Here is a 25044-nt window from a genome sequence, read left to right as displayed (position 1 = left end):
GATTAACAACAACTAAGAATAAAATAGAGCAATGATAATAATATACTGTAAGAAAAGTTATGTAAATATGGTCTCTTTCTCAAACTATCTTATTGTACGTAATATTTTCAGATTGCAGTTGACCACAGGTAACTGAAATCGCAGAAGGTGAAACTGCAGTTAAGAGGGGACTACTATAATATTACTATTAAACACTGCACTAGACAATAAAATGCAAAAGGCACACCTGGGTTGACCAACTTCATATTACTGAGTAGTTTGTAAACAGAAATACTCATGTATCACCTAGTATACTCAATTCCTTAATATTCTCTCATTAGCACAATATGATTGAAGTTACAAGAACCTCTCTCTACTTACCCACAAGCCACATACTGTCCATTCCTAGATGTGGCAATGCTTAATCCATATAAACTGCCTTCATCAACAAATCTGTTAAGGCACTTCCTAGAGTTCACATCCCAAACGTAAACTTCCCCATCCCCTGAATGAAATAGCAAAAAAAAAAAAAAAAAAGGCTTGGTTAATTTTGCTTTAAACTTGAAAAGACAAGTACATCAATAGTACAAGGGACTATAAATATAAATCTATAATAACCTTCCTAGTTCTAGAAAGCTGGACTAAAAATATTTCTTATAGACATTCACATACATAGAAAACTGTATCAGTTAGTCAATAAATATCTTTAGGTTTAGAGTGAAAAATTACAAAATGTTGGCTTAAATCGAGCTTTTAGAAAAGCTATGTTCCACTCAGATAAATTACTGGAGCAAAAATATGAAACAAAACACAACACTACCCAAAAGCATAGCTCCTCCAACACCTATCAATGGGTATTAGAGTACCTAATATGTAAGGCTAGGTGATTTAGATATTTAATACAAAACTGTTAATGACGATGATGGAGAAAAACATAAAGAATGAACTGATCCAGACCACAAGGAAGTTATAAGAAGATAAACACACTTTATCTATTACCGAGTTATTTAAAAATAATCCTAAATGCTACACATAAGCTTATTAATAAGCACAAAAAGTTCAGAGAAGGAAGAATTATGTATGCAAGATAATAAAAGAGGACATTATGTCCGAAGAGACCACAAGTATCTCCATGAATGGCTAATGGCCAAAATCATCCTCCAAATGAGAATGCGGTGAATCTCACTATTTCAACTATTCCTTGACAAAATTTTCCAGGACAGAGTGAGATTACAAGTTAAATAGTAGTAAAATATATTTGGAAAATTGAATAGGGTCAAATGAAAAAACCTCTGCCTTATATGTTTATCTGTTAATGTTATAATAAAGGAAGGTGTTTAAAGATTAGTTTAGCAATAGACTAAAATGAGAAGAGAAGAGATCAAGGGCAAGATTATCTAGAATGCAAGTGCACAAATGGTACGGAAAAGACTGAAAGCAAAAGTGGCAAGAATGACCCCACAAGGAAACAAAAAGAAAAAGCTAGTAAAGGTGAAAAGATAAAAGGTAAATTCTTTCTTCAACTCTCCTTTTTATTCTCAAAATATTCCATGTACATAGCAATGTAATATGAACAGCATGATGCCAATCACATAAACTCTTCCATACAAAATAAGAAAAGGAAGAGGAAGGGGAGCAAGGGGAGAACAATCAAAATTTAGGCAACCCAGGTGGGGTTGCCTATAATATAATCCCTATAGCCTATATAATCCCAGCATTGTGGGAGACTAAGGCAGGAGGATAGCTTGAGGCCAGGAGTCTAAGACCAGCCTGGGCAACACAGTGAGACCCCATGTCTACAAAAAACTTAAAAATTAGTCAGGCATAGTGGTGCGTGCCTGTAGTCCTACCTACTCAGGAAGCTGAGGCAGGGGGATCACTTGAGCTCAGAAGTTTGAGGCTGCAGTGAACTATGATCATGCCACTGCACTCCAGTCTGAACGACAGAGCGAAACCTGCACTCAAACAAAAAAAATGCAGGCAATCCCTAACTTACCAAGACTCAACTTTTGATTACTCCTTCCCTACTTTTTACGAGTTATCTTATGATAAATTGGACCTTCATCACAGTCATGACCACATTTGTAAACATTTTATATCTGTATCCAATTCACATGCCAAATTTCAGTACCTGTGCTGACCAACCCTTCCCACCCCTTTTCCTCCATGGTCAAGGACCATTTCATCAGGAATATTACTCTGAACCAATATTTATTTATTCCCTATTTCTCACAAAACCTAGCACAATATAGAGAATACAGATGCTGGTGACCTTAGTTAATTAAAATATACAAACAAACAACTTTGTGAAAATCTGAGTCTAGGATAAAAACAGGCCAGGTGTGGTGGCTCACACCTGTAATCCTACCATTTTGGGAGGATCACCTGAGGCCAGGAGTTCAAGACCAGCCTGAGCAACATAGCAAGACCCCATCTCTAACAACAAAAAAAGTTTTTTTGAAAAAAAAGAAAAACAAAAATTAAATGAAAGTTAATGCTAAAGTTAATCCTTTTTTAAAAAAAAGTTTCTAAACTGAGTGTAGTGGCTCATGCCTGTAATCCCAATTACTCAAGAGGCTGGGGTAGGAGAATCACTTGAGGCCAGGAGTTCAAGGCTGCAGTGAGCTATGACTGGTGCCACTGCACTCCGACCTGGGCAACAGAGCAAGACTACATCTCTTTTTAAAAAAAAAAAAAAAAAACATTAAAATCTTTTTTTAAGACTTAAAAAATTAATGCTATATTACCAAATGCTCCTACCTGAGATAAAATAAAAACTATTCTAACAAGCCTTGACTTCCATAGATTGCCGAACGCTACTCACAGCAGAACCACTCTAATGCCTCCCACTACCAAACAGAGCACGATCTACACTGAGATTATGTAGTTGTCCCGAAGGATGGCTCCCAAGTTCCTTAGGGATAAAGAGCAAGAGTCAAAGAAGACATGAGACAGTCAGGGAAGTGAAGGTTAGAACCCTTCTGGGATGATAAAGAGTTGGTTAGAACTACAGAAATGTCAGAAAAGATGGGTCAATAATGAAAATTCAACATACTATCCAAGTCAAAAGGGTACTGCTACCAAGATAGCCGTGAGACTCGCCACCTTCCTCAAGCAGGCCTGGGCGAGGAGCCAGTGCTGGTCATCTCCTTCACCGTCAGGGGCCTCGCTATAATTCTGCCCCCACTCAGTCCCTACACCAAGTACGCTATCATGATCAGCAAGGCCACGCCCTACAACTACCCAGTGCCCCTCCAAGATGATGGGAACATGCCCAACGTGCCCAGCCACCCCCAGGATTCCCAAGGGCCCAAGCTTGTAGTGGCTGAAGAAACTGTGAGCACCTCCATTGACAGGGAGGAGGCTCCCCCTCCCCCATGACGAATAAAAATGTGAAAACCAAAAAAAAAAAGGGTGCTGCTAAATTTCAAAAAGAAAGCAAGCCTTAAAAATGAATCTTTTTTATGTCTGCCTTATTTTTATGAGAAGTGTGACTACTTATTTTAAATAATGCCTTTTGAGATAATTGCAGATTCACATACACCGTAAGAAATACAAAAGACACAGTACACTCTTTATCCAGTTCCCCCCAAATGGTAACATTTTGCAAAACTATAGTACAATATTACAACCAGGATATTAATATTGATACAGTTAAGATGTAAAACTTTCCATCACTACAAGGATCCCTCATGCTGCTCTAATATAGTCACCTCCACTTCTCTCCTGCCCCCAAGTCCTCCTTAAATCCTGACAATTGCTTATCTGTTCTCTATTTCTATCATTATCTCTATTTCAAGATTGTTAATATAAATGAAACTGTAGTGGAAGTTTTCCCTTTGCCCTCTGAAGGTTCATTGCAAATTAATTGACAAAAGACAAAATAATAAGAGAATATGCACAACATTTTAACATCTTAGCATGGCGGAACCACAGGAGAATGATTACCCCTGAATCATCATTTACATAAACATTCCCTTCCCATTCTTTCCCAACATGTTAACACTGCATGTTAAATGTTTAGCCCTTCATTATGACTAGTTAGTAAAGGAGAAAGCAAATGGCAACAAAAACGCATTCTAAAAATAAATCTGATTTTCTAATTTAAAAAAGCAAGTTTAAAATCACAGTTTTTTGTTAAATTTGAAATGTAAAAACATCCAAAGTGTCTCTCGTCATTAACTTACCTGAAGAGGCGTATATTTTCTTACTATCTGAAGAGAATGTGGATGCCGCAACCATTCCATTAATTTTCATGCTACCAATCAGTTCTTTGGTCTAAAAGAATAAATATTACTTATCAAATTGTTGGAAGGTACAATCACACTGTGTAGAATAAAAACAATCTAGTTCTCTATTTCCTAGCACCTACTCGACTTTGGTTTTCCCTACATTCAAAGGTTCTCCTCCCCCAACTGCCCACAACTTCTCCCAAAGTCCCACCTGTGTACCCCTACTCGAGATGCATATTTAAGGACTCACTGAGTTAAGGTTCAAGACTATCCCTACATGAATGTCTTATCCGAGAAGAACAACAACTAATAATGCTTCACCTTCACTGATAGCAAATGAAGATACCCAGCGATGCCATTTATGAGCAAGAAGGACCCATCTGGGGAGACTTCAAAGCTCCTCACTATCTTCTCTTTCAAACCTAAGAAAGGAAATGAGATTAAATACGGTTTAATGTGGTTTGCAATAAAGCTATCTTCTACTGACAATTGAATTTCTTACCTTTCAAAATATTAAATTAAACAGAATTTGAGGTACTTGGCTCAGACCATGAATAGGTCTGACTTCATGTATCAGTGAGTTTGACCCAAATACAAGGTAACTACAAAGTGCTTAGCAAACCTCTCTGGTCTTGGTTAGCATTCCCCATTTTAATTGCAGGCCAGAGATTCAGCTCTCCAAACAGTAAACATACTAACCAATTTTCCAAATGTAAGCATTAACACCTCTAATTAACTAGAAGGATAAATTATACTTCTTTGTTACAAAGTTCATCACCAGGAGAGAAATACACTAACATTAGAGACAGCCAAAAATATAATAATATATATATAAACTAGTTCCTGGCCACCTACTAAGCACCCCATGATGAACAGGAGTCTAACCTTTAACTTGGTGGGTCCAAACAAAAATTTCACAACTTATCAGTGTAGTTAAGAGTTGATTAGCTTTTTAGACCTAAGCATATAAACCAGAGTAAACTGATTTATTTACAAAGGGACACGTTTCTTTTTCCATGCCTGAAAGGCTCACACTGACTATACAGGAGACTCCTCCTGATACCAAAATGCTTAGAGAGTCAAGTTACTCATGAAGAAGTTGCCTAATTGAAAGGATACAAAAGAATGGGTACATTCTACTAAGTGAGGTATCCCAAGAATGGAAAGACAAGCACCACATGTACTCACCATCAAATTGGTATTAACTGATCAACACATAAATGCACAGATAAGAATAACATCTATTGGGTGTTGGGCAGGGGGGGAGGGGGGAGGAGGGAGGAGGGGACGGGTATATGCATACACAAAGAGTGCAATGCGCACCACCCGAAGGATGAACATATTTGAAACTCAGACTTCGGGGGGAGGGGCAAGGGCAACATACGTAACCTAAACATCTGTACCCCCATAATATGCTGAAATAAAAAAAAAAGAATGGGTACAACTGGCTACCTCCAGGAAAGGGAAGTAGGTGGCCAGGGAGACGGAGCATAAGAAACTTTTCACTCTACACCCATCTGTACATATTAGATTCCTGCACCATGTGAATGTATTGCCTAGTCAAAAAATATATATTAATAAATATACTTCAAAATTTTCAAGTTGCTAAATTAAAATATTAATTAGAGAAAACAGATTTAGAAAATCTGGTGAAGTACCCCTGTTCCCCTAAAAGGAAAATGCTAGTTAAGGCTCCTACTTAACATTACTACAAACCAGACATTCCACTCTAGTCCTGCCTCCCAGAGGCTACACCCTAGTTTCCTTGGTTGGACTCATGTTTCCCATTATCAATTCAGACACGTATTTCCAATTACTGGGGTTACTTCTGCTGATGACCAGTCTGCCTCTATGAAGGGTACTTCACTATTCCTATCAAGTGTTTTAATTCCAAATTCTGGATAAACCTTATGTACTGACTATAGTATACAGAAGTTCCGAACATAAGGAAAATATCGTTACATAATGAGGCAGGAATGGGCAGCTAGTTCCAGCACAGTACAAAGCTACAGCTGGAAACTCCTCCAGACCTAACCCTAATGTGGCACAGTGTCAGGCAGTGGGAATGTGAAAGTGCAACTAAGTGTTCACCTTGGAGCCCACAGATGGGCACCACTACAGTCCTGTAGGGATACAGATGGCATGGGCATCATCAGAGTAACAGTGAACAAGGTCCCAACATATTGTGCAGGACCAGTATGAACACAGACCCAATGTGGCAGCAAGAGGCAATATGCCAGACGACTCGCTACACAGTCCCCTGCTCTCTCTGCCTGCAGGTGGTTAGAAGACCTTACTCTTTTGGCCTACATAAGCCTGCTATTTTCGGGCAATTCAATGGAGGGGAGTTGTCCTAAAGAAGGAAATAATAGACTTCCAACAAATAAGGACAAGTAGCTGCTTTAGCAATTAATTGGAAAAATAAGAAAAATATTATAACTGTATTTTCACCCAAAGTTTACAATACATTATCCTATTTATATGTAGCATTTTGCTTTTAGCTGCACAAAAAATAGTGACAATAAATGCTAATACCAGTATTATAGCTGTTCTTTACAAATGTTTGACCTTTCGAAATAGGAGCCATATAAAATTTATAATACAGCTTAGGGAAATAAATTATAATGCTTTAAAGATGTCAGATGTAAATCTTTTTATAGATTGGTGGATGAGATGTTCAGGTCAACTGCTGAGCAAATGGCAAAAAAGGAATGACCAATGGCCAAACTCCACTGGACGGCAAGTGGACTGATTGCAATCAGACAGATTGCATGCTGTTCCTAACACTGCCAGAGGTTACCATTTATTGAGTATTTACTGAGACAGCAGGTGCTAAATTAGGAGCTTTAAAAAAAAAAAAATCACCTTTTAATATGTATGACCCTCTGAATTTACAGAAAGAGAAAACTCAGGCTCAGACACTACCATACCATAATGCCTAAAATCAAAATGGCTACCTGACCAACCATGATTTCCAAGTGGTCAAATTCCTTTTTTTGTTTATTGAGAACACGAGGCATTGAGAATTATCCTCCTCAATAATAAACAAAAACTACTCTATGGTTCTTAATCTTTCTTGCGCCATGGACCCTTTGGCAGTCTGATGAAACGTACAGTCCCCTTCTTGAAATGGTTGTTTAAAACATTCATAACTTTGTTTCCTTGTGTCCAGGAAGAAAGGCAAAATAAAAAGAAAAAAAAATAAGAAAAAAACTAGGAATAAGTCATTCATAACTGAAGGAAATGCTAAAGGTTAACAAAAATAAAGACATAATGTTTTTCTCATGCAACTTCATAGAGTCCTGAATTCTATTCAGAGAATTCTGAGAGTCTGTAGACCCCACATTATGGACCTCAGGTTACGAACCCTGACAGGTTAATGAATGCACCATGTGCATCAATCTTGTATTCTTCAGTTTTCAAAGTAGCATTTGTGACCACCAAGAGTTTGCACATACATAAGGCTTATATGTCCTAACTAGTCAGCAATTTCCCCCTTTAGTCTAATATCCTTAATTAATTTCTTGAGTTATTTATAGTTCTATAATGATGAAAGACTGAGAATAGTGCTCAATAACATACCACCACAAAAAGAAATAAATCTACCATAACTATTAGTATTACCAACTTATGCTTATTGAGGAAAGAAGAAAAGGGAAAATACTAGGAAGGAAAGATGAATGCCATCCCTCAAAAGCAGCTGGTGGGCTGGGGGCGGTGGCTCATGTCTATAATCCTAGCACTCTGGGAGGCCGAGGCGGGTGGATTGTTTGAGCTCAGGAGTTCGAAACCAGCCTGAGCAAGAGCAAGACCCCATCTCTACTAAAAATAGAAAGAAATTAATCGGCCAACTAAAAATATATAGAAAAAATTAGCCAGGCATGGTGGCGCATGCCTGTAGTCCCAACTACTCAGGAGGCTGAGGCAGAAGGATTACTTGAGCCCAGGAATGTGAGGTTGCTGTGAGCTAGGCGGGCGCCACGGCACTCACTCTAGCCTGGGCAAAAAGAGTGAGACTCTGTCTCAAAAAAAAAAAAAAAAAAAAAAGCAGCTGGTGAATGGATATACCCTCCTGCACACCTAGCAGATTCAGGGTAAAGATCACCAACTATATCTTGGCCACCTCTTGGTATGCTTGTTCCCAAGAGGATACAAAAGCCGAGGAAGGGCTAAAATCCATTCCTTTAATTAGTAAAATGATATGTAAAAATAATTACTACATAGTGCTTTATATTTCAATACGAGAAGATGGTTTAAGGCTTTTCAACAAAGTGAGGTCCACAGACCATCAGCATCAGCTGAGAGCTTGTCCGAAATGCAAAACCAAGACCACCTAAGACCCACAGAATCAGAATCTTCAGCTTAACAAGATCCCCAGGTGATTTATGTGCACAGTAACTTCTGAGACGCCCTAACTTAAAGCATGATTAGATAAACCAAGAACCTATTTGGAAAGGTTCATTAAAAGCATCAGGGGACACAGGAAAGACAATATTGGAAATGCTGAAGATAAACATCATAAATGTCTCCAAAGTTGGCCTTATTCACTTTCAACCACTAGTAAAAAAAATGGTTGCACAGAGCCCCTCTTGTCCCTTCTAGGCGCACACACATGCAGCTTAATAGGGAGACCACCAGTGAGTTGTGGCATATGCCAACACTACCTCCCAAGATTTATGAGCCAGCCAACCCCATTACAAGGGCTTTGGGTTCCCAAAGGATTCATGAAGGTGGCAGTACATTTTAGAGTAAGAGGGATTGGAAAACACAGGGGAAGAATGGGTAACGGAGAAGATAAATTTTCACCTACTAAGAAAGCTGTCTTTTTTTAAGTAGTTCAATCTTTAAAATACATAAGTACCCCTCAAAGCAGTGCTTTATTCCCTTTAAATATAAATCAAAATTCTATTATAACAAATATGAAAACTAGAGGATATCCAAATTTCCTGATGATCAGACAAGTGAAACAGCTTGTCCAAAGAAGTAGATCCCAGGTCTTCTAGCTCCCTGGCTCATGCTCTTTCTGCTGCATCAATTGCTAACTTTACAACCAAGTATTTGCAATTCTCTCCTGGTCTAGAGGATATATATTCCCGTAATTGTTTGATTAAAAAGTCAGTTTACTGGTTTCATTCAAACATACTATCTCAGTAACACAATAACATTTTCCAAATACTATATTAAGAATCTTATGGGGTGAAATAAGTGGCTGTAGACACTGTTAAATGAACTCAGCTTAAGAGGTATGATGGACTCCATGTTCAACAGAAATCTTACCTCTCACTTGATGCACAGGAATTAACTTTCCTGCTAGCATGTCATAGACATAAAGAACCTTGCTGTGGGTACTCGTGGCTAAAACCTCTTCTCCATTAGCACTAAAACAAGCCTTAAAGATTGGAAACCTTTCCAAATAGATGCTCTGGATTTTAGGATTTGTTTTTCCATCAACCTATAAGAAGTACAAAATATTTCTTTTAGTTATTTCCATGGACTCTGTATGCTGATAGTATATACTTTTCACTACAAGTCTTCATTTCAAAATGCATACCTGAAATAGTGATACAGCATTATCTAATCCAGCAACCATCACAACCTGTGCACAAGGATGAAACTGCACAGATGAGATTCGAGCAGTAGTAGGACGTTCAGCATTAGCATGTTGGCAGTTCTTCATCTATGGAAAAATAAAGCTGGAATTTTATCAATTCAAATGGGTTAACATCATTTTCTTTAGAGCATGAAGACAAGACATCATGGTTTACAATGCAGAAGAAAATGCACTGGAATGGTAACGAAAAGATCACAGCTCTGGCACCAACTGGCAAGTCACTTTACAAGAATCTTCTTTCACCACCTTTCAAATGAAGGGATTAAATCATTAAAGTCCTTTCCATGTCCCAAAGTCGAAATTTAAGTATTCTTAGACCACTAGTACATAGTCATTTCCCCAAGATACATCCATTTGGGTGAAAAGATTTTTCACTTCTGGGGAAATTTCACTCAAAACTCTACTCTGGCATCTTCGCATTCATGGCACAAATACGACAGGCGTTGTAGTTGTTCCCACAGTCCTACTGTTGGCACAGATAGCTTACTTTCTTCTCTCAGGGGACATGGTTGCTAGTTTAATGGTTATCTCACGCGTCACTTGAACCATTTTCAGTTATATCTTCTGTTTTTACAGGTTTTCCTCCTGAATTTTTAAAATTCAATTTAAAATACAGTATTATATGCATTTTTTTTGTAACCACTGAAGTTTTTATGGTAACTACATTTTCAACAGAAGTGAATTCGCCCTGTGACGAGCTGAATGAAGCGTCCTCATAAGGTGGGGAGGAGACGGAATCACTCTGTCTCCTAGTAATTTACCATGACAGGTTCCCTTGCTCCATCTAAATACACATGCCACTGTATAACTGAAAAAAAGAGCTATGTCACAGAGAGATCGATTAACATGACAAATATTTAACCAAAGCACCACGCCGGGTAGGTACATGGTGAGCACAAGGAACAAGCTGGACACAGTGATGAGTTAGGAAGCAACTAGCATAGCTGCTTTAGAGAAGGTCCTAAGGTGCCGCTGGAGCAGAAAGGTACAAATGAGCTAGCCATTAGCAGTGCTTGAAGAACAGACAGGCAGGAAAAGCAAGAGTAAAGGTTCGGAGGTAAGAAAGGACCCAGCACATTCAAAAAATAGACAAAGGAAGTAGGAAATAAGGGGAAAGAGGTCTGAGACAAGGACAAGGATGCAGGCAGAGGCCAGAGCATGAAGGGTAATGTAGACTATGATGGGAAATTCAGAAGTTTTGAAAAAGCAACGGAAAGTGACATGACCTGATGTTTTATTTTTAAAAGATCCCTCTAGCTGCTACGTTAAGAATGGTTTAGGAAGAGACAAAGTGGAAGTAGAGACCAGTCACAGACTACTGCAATACACTGGGCACAGCACGATGGACTAGGATGATGCCAACGAAAATGAAGAGAAATGCAAAAGGAGAAATCAAATAGGATTTCTAGAGTTACTGGGAACATAATTTAGTACCTCTTGATCATTTCTGCAAAAGAAAAAAAAACTCTAACATAAGTATTTACCAAGGCAAAATGATAGCAAACATATTTAATCCCACAGATGATAGGAATCTATGCATCTGTAACTGGGAAGCAGATTGAATTTCAGAGGTAAATAGCTGGATAGGCCCCAACTTAACTGACTCTCACCTTCAAGATTCCTCTTGGAAGAGAAGCTGATGTAGATACGAAATTCCCAGTCCTTTGCAACAAATTATCTTCATCCTCTTCGCTTTCATCTAAGTCAAACAAACCCACAAGACTTATCTTTAAAATCAATGAGATGGTCCTTTACCTACCCCAAACTTCTGTATTTCCAAGTTCAACTCCCCTCCCAGCCTCCCAATCGCAATCACTTTTTTAAAGCTGCAATTGGTAAAACCAAAAACAGCAAACATACTTAAAGGAGAAGAAAAAGACGAACACAGCTTAATATCTATAGTTACAATCAAAGTTTGACTCTGGAATGAAAGACTAACACATACACAGACGGTTACTAAAACAAGATGAAGTGAAATAAAAGTTTAAAACCAGCATTTCATTTAAAAAGAGCAACTTGTATAATTACGGCAAAAGTGGCAATAGGGTGGACAACAGATCTAGCTTAACAATTCACATGAAAAAGAACTAGAACTTTCAGCTGAATGAAAGATTAATGTCAAATTGTGTATCAGAATTTCAGAAAGATCTAATAGGGCTGCGTTTCCCATGGAGATGATTGGTGATTCTAGTAAAGACAGCTGAGAAGCTAAGCACACTTTTTAAAACACTTGGCTAACAAGGCAAAAACTAGCACTAAAAAGCCCCCTCAGCATCTTGAAGGGGTTCAGCAAACCACCAGGCTTTTTGTACTGGGGTCACAAAAGGCTACACCTAGGATTAAGGGCAAAATCAAAGAATTATAAGAAAATCTTCCAAGAACTGAAACCTCGCTTTCAACCTTCACAATTCCTCATTAGAACAAAAATGTTCTGGGATTGTTAGTGCCCTCTGCCAAACTACCTACCTAGAAACAAACATACAAACCATCATCCTAGATCTAATTAATCTACATTATTTTTCATACACAATGTCCAGCACTCAATAAAATGTAACCAGGCAAATACTGATGAGTTAAAATAACTTGACTAAAAACCAAAAGGAAAAATAAGACAACCTCCAAAAGGAACTAGACAATGGAGTTATCAGATAAGAACTTTAGGCCGGGCACGGTGGCTCACGCCTGTAATCCTAGCACTCTGGGAGGCCGAGGTGGGTGGATCGTTCAAGGTCAGGAGTTCGAGACCAGCCTGAGCAAGAGCAAGACCCCATCTCTACTAAAAACAGAAAGAAATTATTTGGACAACTAAAAATCTATATAGAAAAAATCAGCCGGGCATGGTGGCACATGTCTGTAGTCCCAGCTACTCGGGAGGCTGAGGCAGTAGGATTGCTTGAGCCCAGGAGTTGAGGTTGCTGTGAGCTAGGCTGACGCCACGGCACTCACTCTAGCCAGGGCAACAGAGTGAGACTCTGTCTCAAAAAAAAAAAAAGAATTTTAAAAATACTGTTTGATATGTTCAAGAGTAATGAAAGACAAGATTCAAAATTGAGCCAGAGAATTACAATATTAAAAAAAGAACCAAATGGAAACTCTAGAACTGAAAAATACAATAATTAAAATTAAGCCCCCAACAGATGTTTTGACAGTATTTCAAAATTAGCTGTAGGCCTAGGCATGGTGGCTCATGCCTGTTATCCTAGCACTCTGGGAGGCCAAATTGGGAGGATCGCCTGAGATCAGAAGTTCCAACACCAGCCTGAGCAAGAGCAAGAACCCATCTCTACAAAAAATAGAAAAATTAGCCGGACATGGTAGTGCACACCTGTAGTCCCACTACTCAGGTGGCTGAGGCAGGAGGAGCACTTGAGCCCAGGAGTTTGAGGTTACAGTGAGAATTGATCACAACCAGTTACAGATTCCTTTGTTCCTTTTCCACTCCGACTGCTTCAAAAAAAAAAAAAAAAAAAAAAGAAAAGAAAAGAAAAAGAAACAATATTTGAAGAAACAATAGGTGAGAATTTCCAAAACTTACGAAGGACATCAAACCAGTTCAAAAGCACTATGAGGTCTAAGCAGAATAAAAAGCAAGCTAAAATGACTGCAGCAGGGGGACATAAATAAAACAGCAACAAAACCATCCACATTAATGAATCGCTGTTGAATTTCACAGGTATACGATATTAGTATTGTGGTTATATTTAAAATGGAGTACTTTTCTTTTAAAAAAAAAACCAATGAAGTATTTACAGATAAAAATAACACATTGGAGAAAACTGTGAAGTTGAGCTCTAGTCACCATTCTGCCAATAATAAGCATACCTTGACAAGTCACTTTTTGAACCTCCTTCATCTGTAAAATGAAGGTACTAGACTAGGATATCCCAGACTGACTGTTGACTTAATTCATTATCTTTTTCTCCTGCACACAAAGCCAAAGTACACTTCCTGCCATCCTCTACAGTTAATATGGCTTTGTGATTGAGGTCTGGCCAATGAAATGTACGTAACAGTATCATGTACCACTTCCAGCAAAGGCCAACAGAAATCTCCTTTGGGTGAGCCTCTCTCTCCACCCCATAAGCCAACTGGATGTCAACGTCTTGGCCAATTTTAGAACACCTGACCTGAAGATGGCTGAAGCTCTATAAACTCGAGTCTCTGAAGCAGAGCATCACCTTCTCACCACTCCAATTTTATGTGCATGGAAAAAAAACAACTTCAATCAGATTAAAACACTGGAATCTGGGAGGTTTTGCTCCAAAAGCTAGCATAACCATATCTACAATTACATGGATCTAAACTGTTGCATTTCTCTCTAAAATGGATAAGAAAATTACGTTTCATCCAGGAGGGCAAACTGGCGACCTAGGGTCTAGAAATATGTCATAGAAAAAATGTTCAAAGGAACAAGGAATGTTTAACATGTTAAAAAACAAATGTGGAAAGAGAGTTCCCAAATAACAGAAAGAATGTTAAGATAATCTGTATATATTCAAAAGGTAGGACTAAAGAGTTGCCAGGAGGTAAATTTTAAAACAGCAAAAAGTTTCTAACAGTTCCTAAAGAAAAGGTGAAAAGGGGAAGAAACAGTCTAGTAAAGAATACAACACTATTTGATATATTAAGCAGGATAAAAAAGTGGAAAAGATTCTTGCAATAGACAAAAGTCAGGCTTCATCACTGAGATTCCTTCAACTTCTAAAAGCATCTGGCTGGAAACCAGAAGGTCAATTTCTACTTAATAACAGATTGAGTTTTCTAACAGAATTATATAAAACACTGGCTCCTTGTATGGGCTCCCTGTACTTAAATACCACGAAGACTGTCAGGGGTGGGGAGAAAGGAGGGAGAGGTGATAGTGGTGGCAATCAAATAGGTCATCAGACATCAAGGTAGCTAAGGAAGGCGGGGCCTATCTTATGTGAGAGGATACACTCCAAACTCCCTAAGGATTTCAAAGGTTAATTCTAAGTCTAGAATTCATAACTCCAAGCACACAGGTCAGATCTTGGCTAAGCCACTCATATTTACAATATCTAAACTCAAAAGATCTAAAAACCGTAAAAAAGTTATGGGACAAGCCGAACTTAAAACCTTAAGTTGAAAAACAGATTTTTATAACGTGACTAATCATTTGGGCTTGAACTGACATGTGCTCCTTGTAAAGAACTCCATTTCCAAATGGACAGCTAGATTAGCTGCCAATGTCTTCAGAAGGAGCTCTAAGTCAAAAAGTAACAATACTCATTTTTCCTTAATACTATGCCATAATACAACTATGGTTCTGTTGAGAAAGAAACATAAAATTCATCTACCCTTTATTTTCATTGCAGTAGGGAATGCTATTAAGTAAGCTGTATACTGTTAAAAAAGAGCTTCCTGCAGAGAAATCGTAGACTTTAAAACTAGACATTAAAAAAAAAAAGGGCAGGCACAATAGTGCATCTGTAGTCCCACCTACTCAGGAGGTTAAGGCAGGAGGAGCCCTTGAGCCCAGCAGTTTGAGACCAGCCTGGGCAAAATAATAAGAACCTGTCTCAAAAAAAAAAAAAAACAGACATATTTGAAATGCCAGATTTTAACAAGCCTCATAAAAACACTCAAATAATAACGAAACAAGAATAGAGACTTACTAACTTAAACAGAGATATCAATACTCAGTATCAATACTCACCATCCGAAGATGTTTTCCGCTTATTTGTATCTGCCCAGGCAGGTACTCCCCCCATGGCATGCTGAAATCTAAGCAAAAATATAAAAAAAAATTTTGTTGTAACCACTGCATGTTTGTATTCAGCAGAATTTTCATCCAACTCCTATGTGGATTTCCGGAGAATAAAGAATAAAAATAGATATCGCTTCAGAGTATGTAAAGACTTTCTTTCAAAAAAGTTACTATCTTTAAGAATAGAAGTTATTATCTTTACTCACACAGAATAGTTCCAACCTCCCTATATTGGAAACTTTCATGAACTTCTGTCCACCTAAACTAGTCCTGGATACCAGACACCTGAATATACGTTTGTTAATTATTTACGTCTAGTTACATGGTTGTCTTACTTGCTCATATCAACACATTCCAGATGTCAAGACTAAGCAGAGAAGTCTCTTTGAGGTTATAACCAATGCCACAGTACATAGAGCACACAAGAGAACATGACTAAAAGAAAATGACCAGATTGGTAAGAATATACAAAGCTTCATCATATATCATTTGAATAATATCAGAGCATTTCACTCTGGAAAAAGCTTTTAGAGAAGCATGATAGTTGTGTTCTAAAGGATTGGAAAAGGGCAAAGAGTTGTTCTCATTTTTAATGCAGAAGCACAGATTAGCTCACCAAACTAAGCCCACTAGCCATAAACAACTAGAAAACGGGATAAAATATATGAAAACATCTGTTTTCAGAAATTGGACAATAGGCAACATACCTTGAGAGAGGTGAAATAACAAAAGATGAGCCCTATCGCCACCAGGAATCTTCCCCTGAAGGCATTTAGAAGACTCTGGCATAGAGGTGAGAAAAGATCAGACTTGAAAGAGGCTGATATACAACTGGAATTTGAGGAGCAGTGTACTGGAGAGAAGGGAGAAAAAGAGCTCCAGAAATCCACATAGGAGTTGGATGAAAATTCTGCTGAATACAAAGCTGCACACTCAAGGACGACACTCCATGAGGTCAGCAAAGAACTCCTAGGGAGCTATAAGTTGCGCAATACCAAAGCTCAGACATTTGAGTTCCAACCAGTCAGAGGGAAGGTCCTTACTCAACACTCGTGGCGTTCCGCAGAGATCCAGAAAGGTCATACCTTAGCAGTAGGGCTAAACCAGCCTAGAGTGAACACTACTTTAGACCTGCTCTAACAAAATTTTTAAAAAAGCCTTGAGAGGATCAAATTGATGTCCAAGACATTTAACTGCCTGCCAAGCCAAAGAGCAAAAAGCAAAATCCACTCAACATTCTCACTGCCCAGAATCCATTCAATCAAAATTACTAGACATACAAAGCAGCAGAAAAACATGAACTATAACCAGAAGAAAAATCACTCAATAGAAACAGACAGAAATGACAGGTATGACAGAATTAGCACACAAGACTTTAAAATAGCTAACAAATACATTCAAGTATTTAAAAGAAATATAATAAACATAATAAAAGGGCAAATAGGAATAAGCGAAAAAAAGGTTTTGAGCTGAAAAGATTTTCTAAAGCTGAAAAAAATATGTCTGAAATAATAAATTCAGTAAATGGGTACAAGAGACTCAACGGACTATAAAATGGACCAGGCACAGTGGCTCACACCTGTGATCCCAGTACTGAGGCTGAGGCACGAGGATCTCTTGAGCCCAGAAGTTGGAGGCTGCAGTGAGCAATGATCACACCACTACACTCCAACCTGGGCAACAGAGTGAGACCCTACCTCTAAAAAATAAATAAAAAAGATAAAAGACTACACATTATTTCATTTACATGACATTCTATAAAATACAAATCTTTAAGGACAGAAAGCAGACCAGTAGTTGTCAGGGGTTAGAAGTTGAAGATAGAGGATTGACCACAAAGGGGTACACTACTTTAGAGGGTGATGGCAATGTTCTAATTTCACTCTGCGTGAATTATACCACAATAAATCTACTTTTAAAAAACAATGATAATGCAGTGAACCTCTAGGAATGTTAAAAAATATTATCAATAAAAACAAAAATAAATATACTTTTAAATATTTTAAAAGATCTGGAAGTTTCAATTAGAGGTATCAATATGAAACCATTATTTAAAAATATACATATTTTCCCAGGTCTGTTCAACTAAAAGCCTAGAAGCAATAAGATCCTTATAATACGGCTCACACCTGTAATCTCAGCACTTTGGGAGGCCAAGATGGGAGAATCACCTGAGGCCAGGAGTTCAAAACCAGCCTGGGTAACAAAGCAATACCCCATCTCTAAAAAAATTTAAAAATTAGCCGGGCATGGTAGTGCATGCCTATAGTCCCAGCTACTTGGGAAGCTGAGGCAGGACCATTGTTTGAGCCCAGGAATTCAACATTACAGTGAGCTGTGGTCTCATAACATTAACCACACCAGGTGTCCTGTTTTTGAGTATCACATCCCACTAAAAGAAACCAGGATTCCTGGAAAAATAGGCTGATCTGGGGCAGGAAAAGGCCAAAGTGAGTTTGGGACATCTCTGTGATACCAGAAAGCTAGGAAATAAGAACATAGGAGTCAGGTTGGAGGGCTCCTCTGGGCCAAATCTGGACAATTTGAGCAAAGCCTTACAATTATAACAAACTGAATAAAACCCAGGAATCCAAAAGAATATTGGTGTAATCCAGAGGGTGGGGGCGGGGGGAAGCTCTTTGCAAAAGAATGTTCACCAATACATGTAGAATAAGAAATAAAACAAGGCCGGGCGCGGTGGCTCACACCTGTAGTCCTAGCACTCTGGGAGGCCGAGGCGGGCGGATTGTTTGAGCTCAGGAGTTCGAAACCAGCCTGAGCAAGAGCGAGACCCCGTCTCTACTAAAAATAGAAAGAAATTAATCGGACAACTAAAAATATATAGAAAAAATTAGCCGGGCATGGTGGCGCATGCCTGTAGTCCCAGCTACTCGGGAGGCTGAGGCAGAAGGATCGCTTGAGCCCAGGAGTTTGAGGTTGCTGTGAGCTAGGCTGACGCCACGGCACTTATTCTAGGCCGGGCAACAGAGTGAGACTCTGTCTCAAAAAAAAAAAAAAAAAGAAATAAAACAATGTGCACATAAACCATACCATGACTTGCAAAATAGAACAAAACACGGCATGCAACATAACCTATGTAAGCTCAAATTGTATAAAGCCAGCTCATGCAGGCCATACATTCCAAGACCACAGCAGCAGTAACTGCACAGACTTCTATTCCAAAGACAATGGTTCCAACAACTTGCCTAATTTAAAAATTCTGACCAATACCTGCCCAAGACCATAACCATTAACTTCCACCCTGAATCTACCCCTATGATTAACCCCAGCCCCAAAACCCATAAATATGCTTCCCTAATTCCTCCATAAAAACTGAGACTCTATCAAAGCGGTGTTCTATTAAGATGGTCCTTTCTCTTGTTCAGTAAATTTAATAAAAACAACCTTTTACAATCAACAGGTTTCCGTGATTATCTATATATGGGGACTTCAACAACAAGGACAGAATCAGAAAAAACGCCATTTTGCAACCCCTAATGTAATGCTAAATGTAATGTAAATCTGAAATGCTCCAAAATCCAAAACTTTCTGGGAACCAATATGATGCTCAAAAGAAATGCTCACTGAAGCATTTCGGATTTTCAGATTTGGGACGCTAAACCAATAAGTATAATGCAAATATTCCAAATTCCAAACTCCAAAAGATTTCTGGTCCCAAGCATTTTGGATAAGGCAGCAGTCCTCAACTTTTCTGGTACCAGAGACCAGTTTCATGGAAGACAATTTTTCCACAGACGTGAGGGTGAGGAGGTGAAGGGAATGGTTTCAGGATGATTCAAGCACATTACATTTATTGTGCACTTTATTTCTATTACTACATTGTCACTTGCCATTCACTGATAAGGTGTGATATGAGTCTGCAAGCAATTGATTTATTATGGTCTGTGTGCAGTCAAACCTCTCTGCTAATGATAATCTGTATTTGCAGCCACTTCCAAGCACTAGTATCACCACCTTAGATAATCAGGTATTAGATTCTCGCAAGAAGCACGCAACCTAGATCCCTCACCTGCGCAGTTTACAGTGCGGTTCATCCTCCTATAAGAATCTAATGCCGGCCGGGCGCGGTGGCTCACGCCTGTAATCCTAGCTCTCTGGGAGGCCGAGGCGGGTGGATTGTTTGAGCTCAGGAGTTCGAAACCAGCCTGAGCAAGAGCGAGACCCTGTCTCTACTAAAAATAGAAAGAAATTAATCAGACAACTAAAAATATATAGAAAAAATTAGCCGGGCATGGTGGCACATGCCTGTAGTCCCAGCTACTTGGGAGGCTGAGGCAGAAGGATTGCTTGAGCCCAGGAGTTTGAGGTTGCTGTGAGCCAGGCTGACGCCACGGCACTCACTCTAGCCCGGGCAACAAAAGCGAGACTCTGTCTCAAAAAAAAAAAAAAAAAGAATCTAATGCCGCTGCTGATCTGATAAGAGACAGAGTTTATGCAGTGATGCAAGTGATGGGGAACAGCTGTAAATACAGATGAAGCTTCACTCACCACTCACCTCCTGCCGTGTGGTCCGGTTCCTAGCAGGCCATGGACCAGTACGAGCTATTAAGCTATTAATTTCTTAGGTATAACAATGGTATTGTATATATGAAGGGAAAATGTCTTAATCTTAGGCAATTCACCTTGAAGAATTTAGGGGTAAGTGTTGTGTTACCTGCACCTTACTCCCAATAGACTGAGAAAACACACACACACACCCCAAATATATAAAGCAAATATGGCAAAATGTTAAAAAAAAAAAAAAAAACTGAACCCAGATTGCAGGTATTTAAATTCTTGAAAATTTTCATATTATAAAATTATGGAAAAGAGATGGTTTACCATATACAAATGAACATGCAAGTAAGTAATATTATTACTGTTTAAATTTTTTCCAAATTTTCTTTCCATTTTTCCAAATTTTTTATTCCCCTGCCCCACAAAATATTGCAATGTAGTTATTGCCTCCAAAAGCAATGCTCCTGTTGCAAAATGGAAATTTAACTATCCAAGAAGATGTTACAGCTGAAGAATGAACAAACCAGAAGAAACCACTGGTTATATACATCTCTTGGTAAATCACATGAAATAGGACACTTACTCTTCTTTAAGTCTCTTCCGAAGGTTGTCTTTTGAAAGTTTGCCTTCGCTGGCATTTTTCATCATATCTTTCCGAAACCGATTGTTCATCATGTCAACCCTATAAAAAAATAGAACAGCATATTTTAAATAATGACTTAAAAAGTCAACGTAAATAGCTGCTGCCTTTAGTAGCATAAGAAAACACGTAATGGAAAATACATGTCAAGCAAGATTTGTTAGATGTGAACTCCTCATATGCATAGTCTCTGTTTTTCCTGAAACAAAAAGGAATCTCTCTTCAGATCATCTAGTTCAGCAGTCCCCAACCTTTTTGGCACCAGGGACCAGTTTCATGGAAGACAATTTTTCCAAGGACAGGGGGTGGGATGGTCTCAGGATGATTTAAGTGCATTATATTTATTGTGTAGTCAAACCTCTCTAATGATAATATGTGTTTGCCTCTGATCTCCAGTGCTAGCATCACCACCTCAGCTCCACCTCAGATCATCAGGCATTAGATTCTCAGAAGGAGCGGCAACCTAGATCCCTCACATGCCCAGTTTATGGTAGGGTTCCCCTGTGCTGATCTGACAGGAGGCACGGCTTAAGCAGTGATGTGAGCTCCCTGAGCTACGGGGAGCTTTGGGAACACTAGGTAGGCAGTAAATTTGGGCTTGCCACTCACCTCCTGCTGTGTGGCCTGGCCTTGACCTGAGGGTTTGGGGACTGCAGATCTAGTTAACCCTTCGGAAAGCTAATATTTCAGAAAATTTGTCATGACTTAGCCATACACAGTTTATGCCATTCTCCAAAAGAAATCCCAGGTAAATCACAGAGCTAAATATATAAAAAGCAAATCTTACAATACTATGAGGGAAAAATATAGGCAAACATTTGTCTCTCTCTGATAGAGAACTTTTTAGTATTTACAAAATTGTAAAAATAATGAAGGAAAAGATTCACAGATTTGACTATATACAAATTTAAAACTTCTATACAAAGAAAGCTGGGGGACAACCTACAATAAATCTGATATATAAAAGTTTAAAATTCTCAATATGTAAAGAATGAATATACTAAGATCATTAAAACTAGCCTCCAACAGACAAAGACATAACAAAGAATACTTATAAGAAATGCCAATGACTAAAAACAAAAATGTTTTCTCAACACAAATTAGGCAGAGATATTTCCCACCATCAAACTGACAAAGTCGGAAAAAGTAGGTAAGTCATCGCTATTAGAATAGATTGAAATGGGCCCTTTCAACAAGAAGGTAAATTAGTAGAACCTCATGGTACGCAGTCTTGGCAGTAATTATCAAAAGCCTTAAAAATAACTGCTCTTTGATCAAGTAATTCTATCTCAAAGAATCTTTCTTAAGGAAATAATGAGAAAAGCAAAAAAAGGTTTATTCATAAAGATGCTTATTTCAGCATTAATTTATTCAAAGGAGAAATAAGAAAAACTATCAAACAATAGCTAGGTTTTTAAGTGGGGAGAAATGCTTATAATTTTACATGGAGAAAGTCAAAATGGGCTGGGTGTGGTGGCTCACTCCTGTAATCCTAGCAGTCGGAGAGGCCCAGGCAGGAAGATTGCTTGAGCTCAGGAGTTCAAGATCAGCCCCAAGCAAGGGCGAGACTCATCTCTACTAAAAACAAAAAAATTAGCCGGGAATGGTAGTACTCCCAGCTACTCCAGAGACTGAGGCAGGAGAACTGTTTGAGGTTGCTGTGAGCTAGGCTGATGCCATGGCACTCTAGCAAAATGTTGAGTATACAGTACGTCCTCATCCATGAAAGTATATACACTGCTAATTAGTTTTTTAGTCTTTACTCAATTTCAGGCACTGTACTAAAAGTTCTGCATGTACTATTTCATTTAATCCCAATGGCCTCCTGATATAGTTAATACCATTATGCCTATTTTACAAATAAAAAAAGGTAGGTTCCAAACTTGCCCATGGTCAAGTAGGAACTGGCCAAATTAGAAGGCAAACTCAGATCTGACTCCAAACATTGTGTTCTCTTAGCCATTCTATACAGCACAGAAGAGTAAAGACAGGAGACAGAAGTATGCCAACATGCTAACAATCATTTCTCCTTGGTGGTGGGCTTATGAATGATGAATGACCTTTTCTATGCTTTCAGGTATTTCTCAAATAGTCACATAATCACAAATTTGTAAAGAAAACGATTTCTAAAGTATCCAGAGGGATTCTGGAAGAAAAGTTAGGCAACTTACATTTCCTCATCTTCATCTTCTTCATCCACCCAAACTGGCTTCTTTTGAGTTGGAAAATTATTTTTTGCTTCATTCTCCACTTCTGAGTCACCTGAGTCTTCATGTCCTTGAACCTAGAGTAGACAAAATGTCCTCAAGCACTGAGTTTTTCCTATCAAGTGGTGGCACACACACATGCCTTCTAGTAAAACGAGTTGTAAAATGCTTTTTTATGGCCCTCTTGTGGAATAACGGGATGGAATGCTATCACAGCCAACGCTGGAGGCAGAAGCAGAAAATGAGACCAGAGAATGACACCACTGGATGGAAAGGCAAAGCAGGATGGAACACTCGAGCAGAGAAAATCAACATGCTGAAAGGTAAAGACCAAGTAAGAACAAAAGGTATTGACAGAAGAAAAAAGGAACAAGAGAAATGTCAGAACTTCAGCAATTACAGGACCAGAGGCAGACTAGTTAGTGTCCAAGAAGATATCTCCATTTTTCTTAGCCGACCTTGACTACCTACTTCCTTAAGAAACTTCATGCCATACTCTCAAATCTAAATCTACACCACAGAATACCCCTCCAAGCCTGTTTGAGCTTTCCCAAAACCACCACAGAAATGTCCAAGTGATTTCTACTTGCCTACTACCAATGGAAGATCAACAAATTGTTTGAAATCCCAACAAACCGCTCCTCCGTAGACTGTTCCTTTTTCCTGAGTATAAAACTGTCACACGGTTCGTCGTTTTTCCAGTAGCAGTTCTCTATCTGCCGACTAGATCGCTGCTGCGGCTTCTCCCACAAGCACCCAAAAGGAGGTTCTGGCAATCAGCTGACACTCTAGGTCAGCATTCATTTAACAAATATTGACTGACTACTTCTCAGTGACGCTTTCCTTGGCCTCTAAAATTTCACAGTCCTCCTCTACACACGCTCATCTCCCTTTCCCGAATTTCTTTTTCTCTTCAGCACTTATCCAACATACTTGAATTTTACTTTTCTCCTTTACCTTATCTCTGCCACTACTACACAAGATCCAAGAGGGCAGGGATTTTTGTCAGTTTTGTCCACTGCCCAGTCTTCTCCAACGCCTAGAATAATGCCTAGGACTCTGTATCTTGGAAGAAAAGCCAGGTAGAAAATAAAAGGAGCGACAAAATATGTGCAAAAAGTATAATTAATCACTCAGTATTTGCCATTGTCAGGAAGAGTACCTGGCACCCAACAAACAGGCTCGAAAACATTTGTTGAATAGACGAATACGCGATCATTCTCAAAAGTGTGTCCCATAACTGCGTGGGGAAACTATTAAAATGCAGATTCCCAGGCCCATGCCCACGAACGGATTCCATCAACGAAAGTGAACTCCTGAATCACGGAAAGGAATTAATCACGAGAGGTGATTAAAAGACCACGCTGAGTTTCGGGAGAGGATAGAGGAGCCTAGTTTTGAAAGATGCTCACGACTACAGTGCGCAAAACAAAGGGACACCAAACGCAGCGGCTCCTTCGGGGGCGGAGAAAGGCGCGGTCTCCGCCCTCCAGAGACTTTCAGTCTAGCGCCGAGAGGCAAGGGACGCGCAGCCGCGCCCCTCGGCGCCCGTGTTCTCGGGCTCCCTCCCACCTGAGCGTTTCTCTCCGCCGCAGGTCGCCCAGGCTCCGCCCCCGGAGCCTCGCCGCCCACCGCGCGCTCCGCCCGAGCGCGCCCAGCCCGTGCGCCGCGGCCTCCCTCACCCGTGGGCCCCGCAGACGCCGCAGCAGCGCGTCCTCATCATCCTCGACGTCGCCGAAGACCAGCTCCTCCAGGCACCGCTCCACGGCGGGTTTGTCCTCCTCCAGCGCCAGGCGGTTCCGCTGCCGGAGCCGTCTCTCCTCCTCCGCCGCCGCGACTGCGACTGCAGCGGCCGCCGCGCCCCGCCGGGCCAGCGGTTTCCGCTGGGATGAAGGGGCAGCCTTTCGGGGCGGCCCGCCCGGCCCCCTTCGGGCTCTGCAGTCCGGCCGCATTCGGGTCTTTCGGTTCGGCCTTGCTGCGGCCCTCTGGTCGGGTTTCATTCGTTTCCTCCGTTCCGGCGGCATCGTTAGGTTTGAGAAGAAACGCAGGCGCTCACGTGGAACCTCACTGTGCATGCGCCGGGGCGCTTCGTTTTCCGCCGCCGCCGAGGCCCCAGGGGGCCGGAAGGA

General features: G+C 39.8%; 1 protein-coding gene across 1 annotated transcript in view; it reads right to left on the bottom strand.

Annotated features, from left to right (window-relative positions):
* The window catches only part of UTP18 (UTP18 small subunit (SSU) processome component homolog (yeast)), a 37916-nt gene extending 12872 nt beyond the window's left edge, over positions 1-25044 (bottom strand). Inside the window, exons 1-10 of the mRNA XM_012661548.1 lie at positions 24598-25044; positions 22880-22992; positions 20652-20750; positions 15500-15567; positions 11433-11521; positions 9763-9888; positions 9489-9663; positions 4533-4633; positions 4167-4257; positions 361-484 (exon numbers count right to left, since the gene is read on the bottom strand). Coding sequence (XP_012517002.1) covers positions 361-484; positions 4167-4257; positions 4533-4633; positions 9489-9663; positions 9763-9888; positions 11433-11521; positions 15500-15567; positions 20652-20750; positions 22880-22992; positions 24598-24990 — 1379 coding nt within the window. The 5' untranslated portion in view covers positions 24991-25044. The remainder of the gene's footprint in view (positions 1-360; positions 485-4166; positions 4258-4532; positions 4634-9488; positions 9664-9762; positions 9889-11432; positions 11522-15499; positions 15568-20651; positions 20751-22879; positions 22993-24597) is intronic.

The sequence above is a fragment of the Propithecus coquereli genome, unplaced genomic scaffold (assembly GCF_000956105.1).
Source record: "Propithecus coquereli isolate 6110/MARCELLA unplaced genomic scaffold, Pcoq_1.0 Scaffold119, whole genome shotgun sequence".
NCBI classification, from domain to species: Eukaryota; Metazoa; Chordata; class Mammalia; order Primates; family Indriidae; genus Propithecus; species Propithecus coquereli.
The sequence above is the reverse complement of the archived record's forward strand: the minus strand, read 5'-3'. Positions and strand labels throughout refer to the sequence as shown.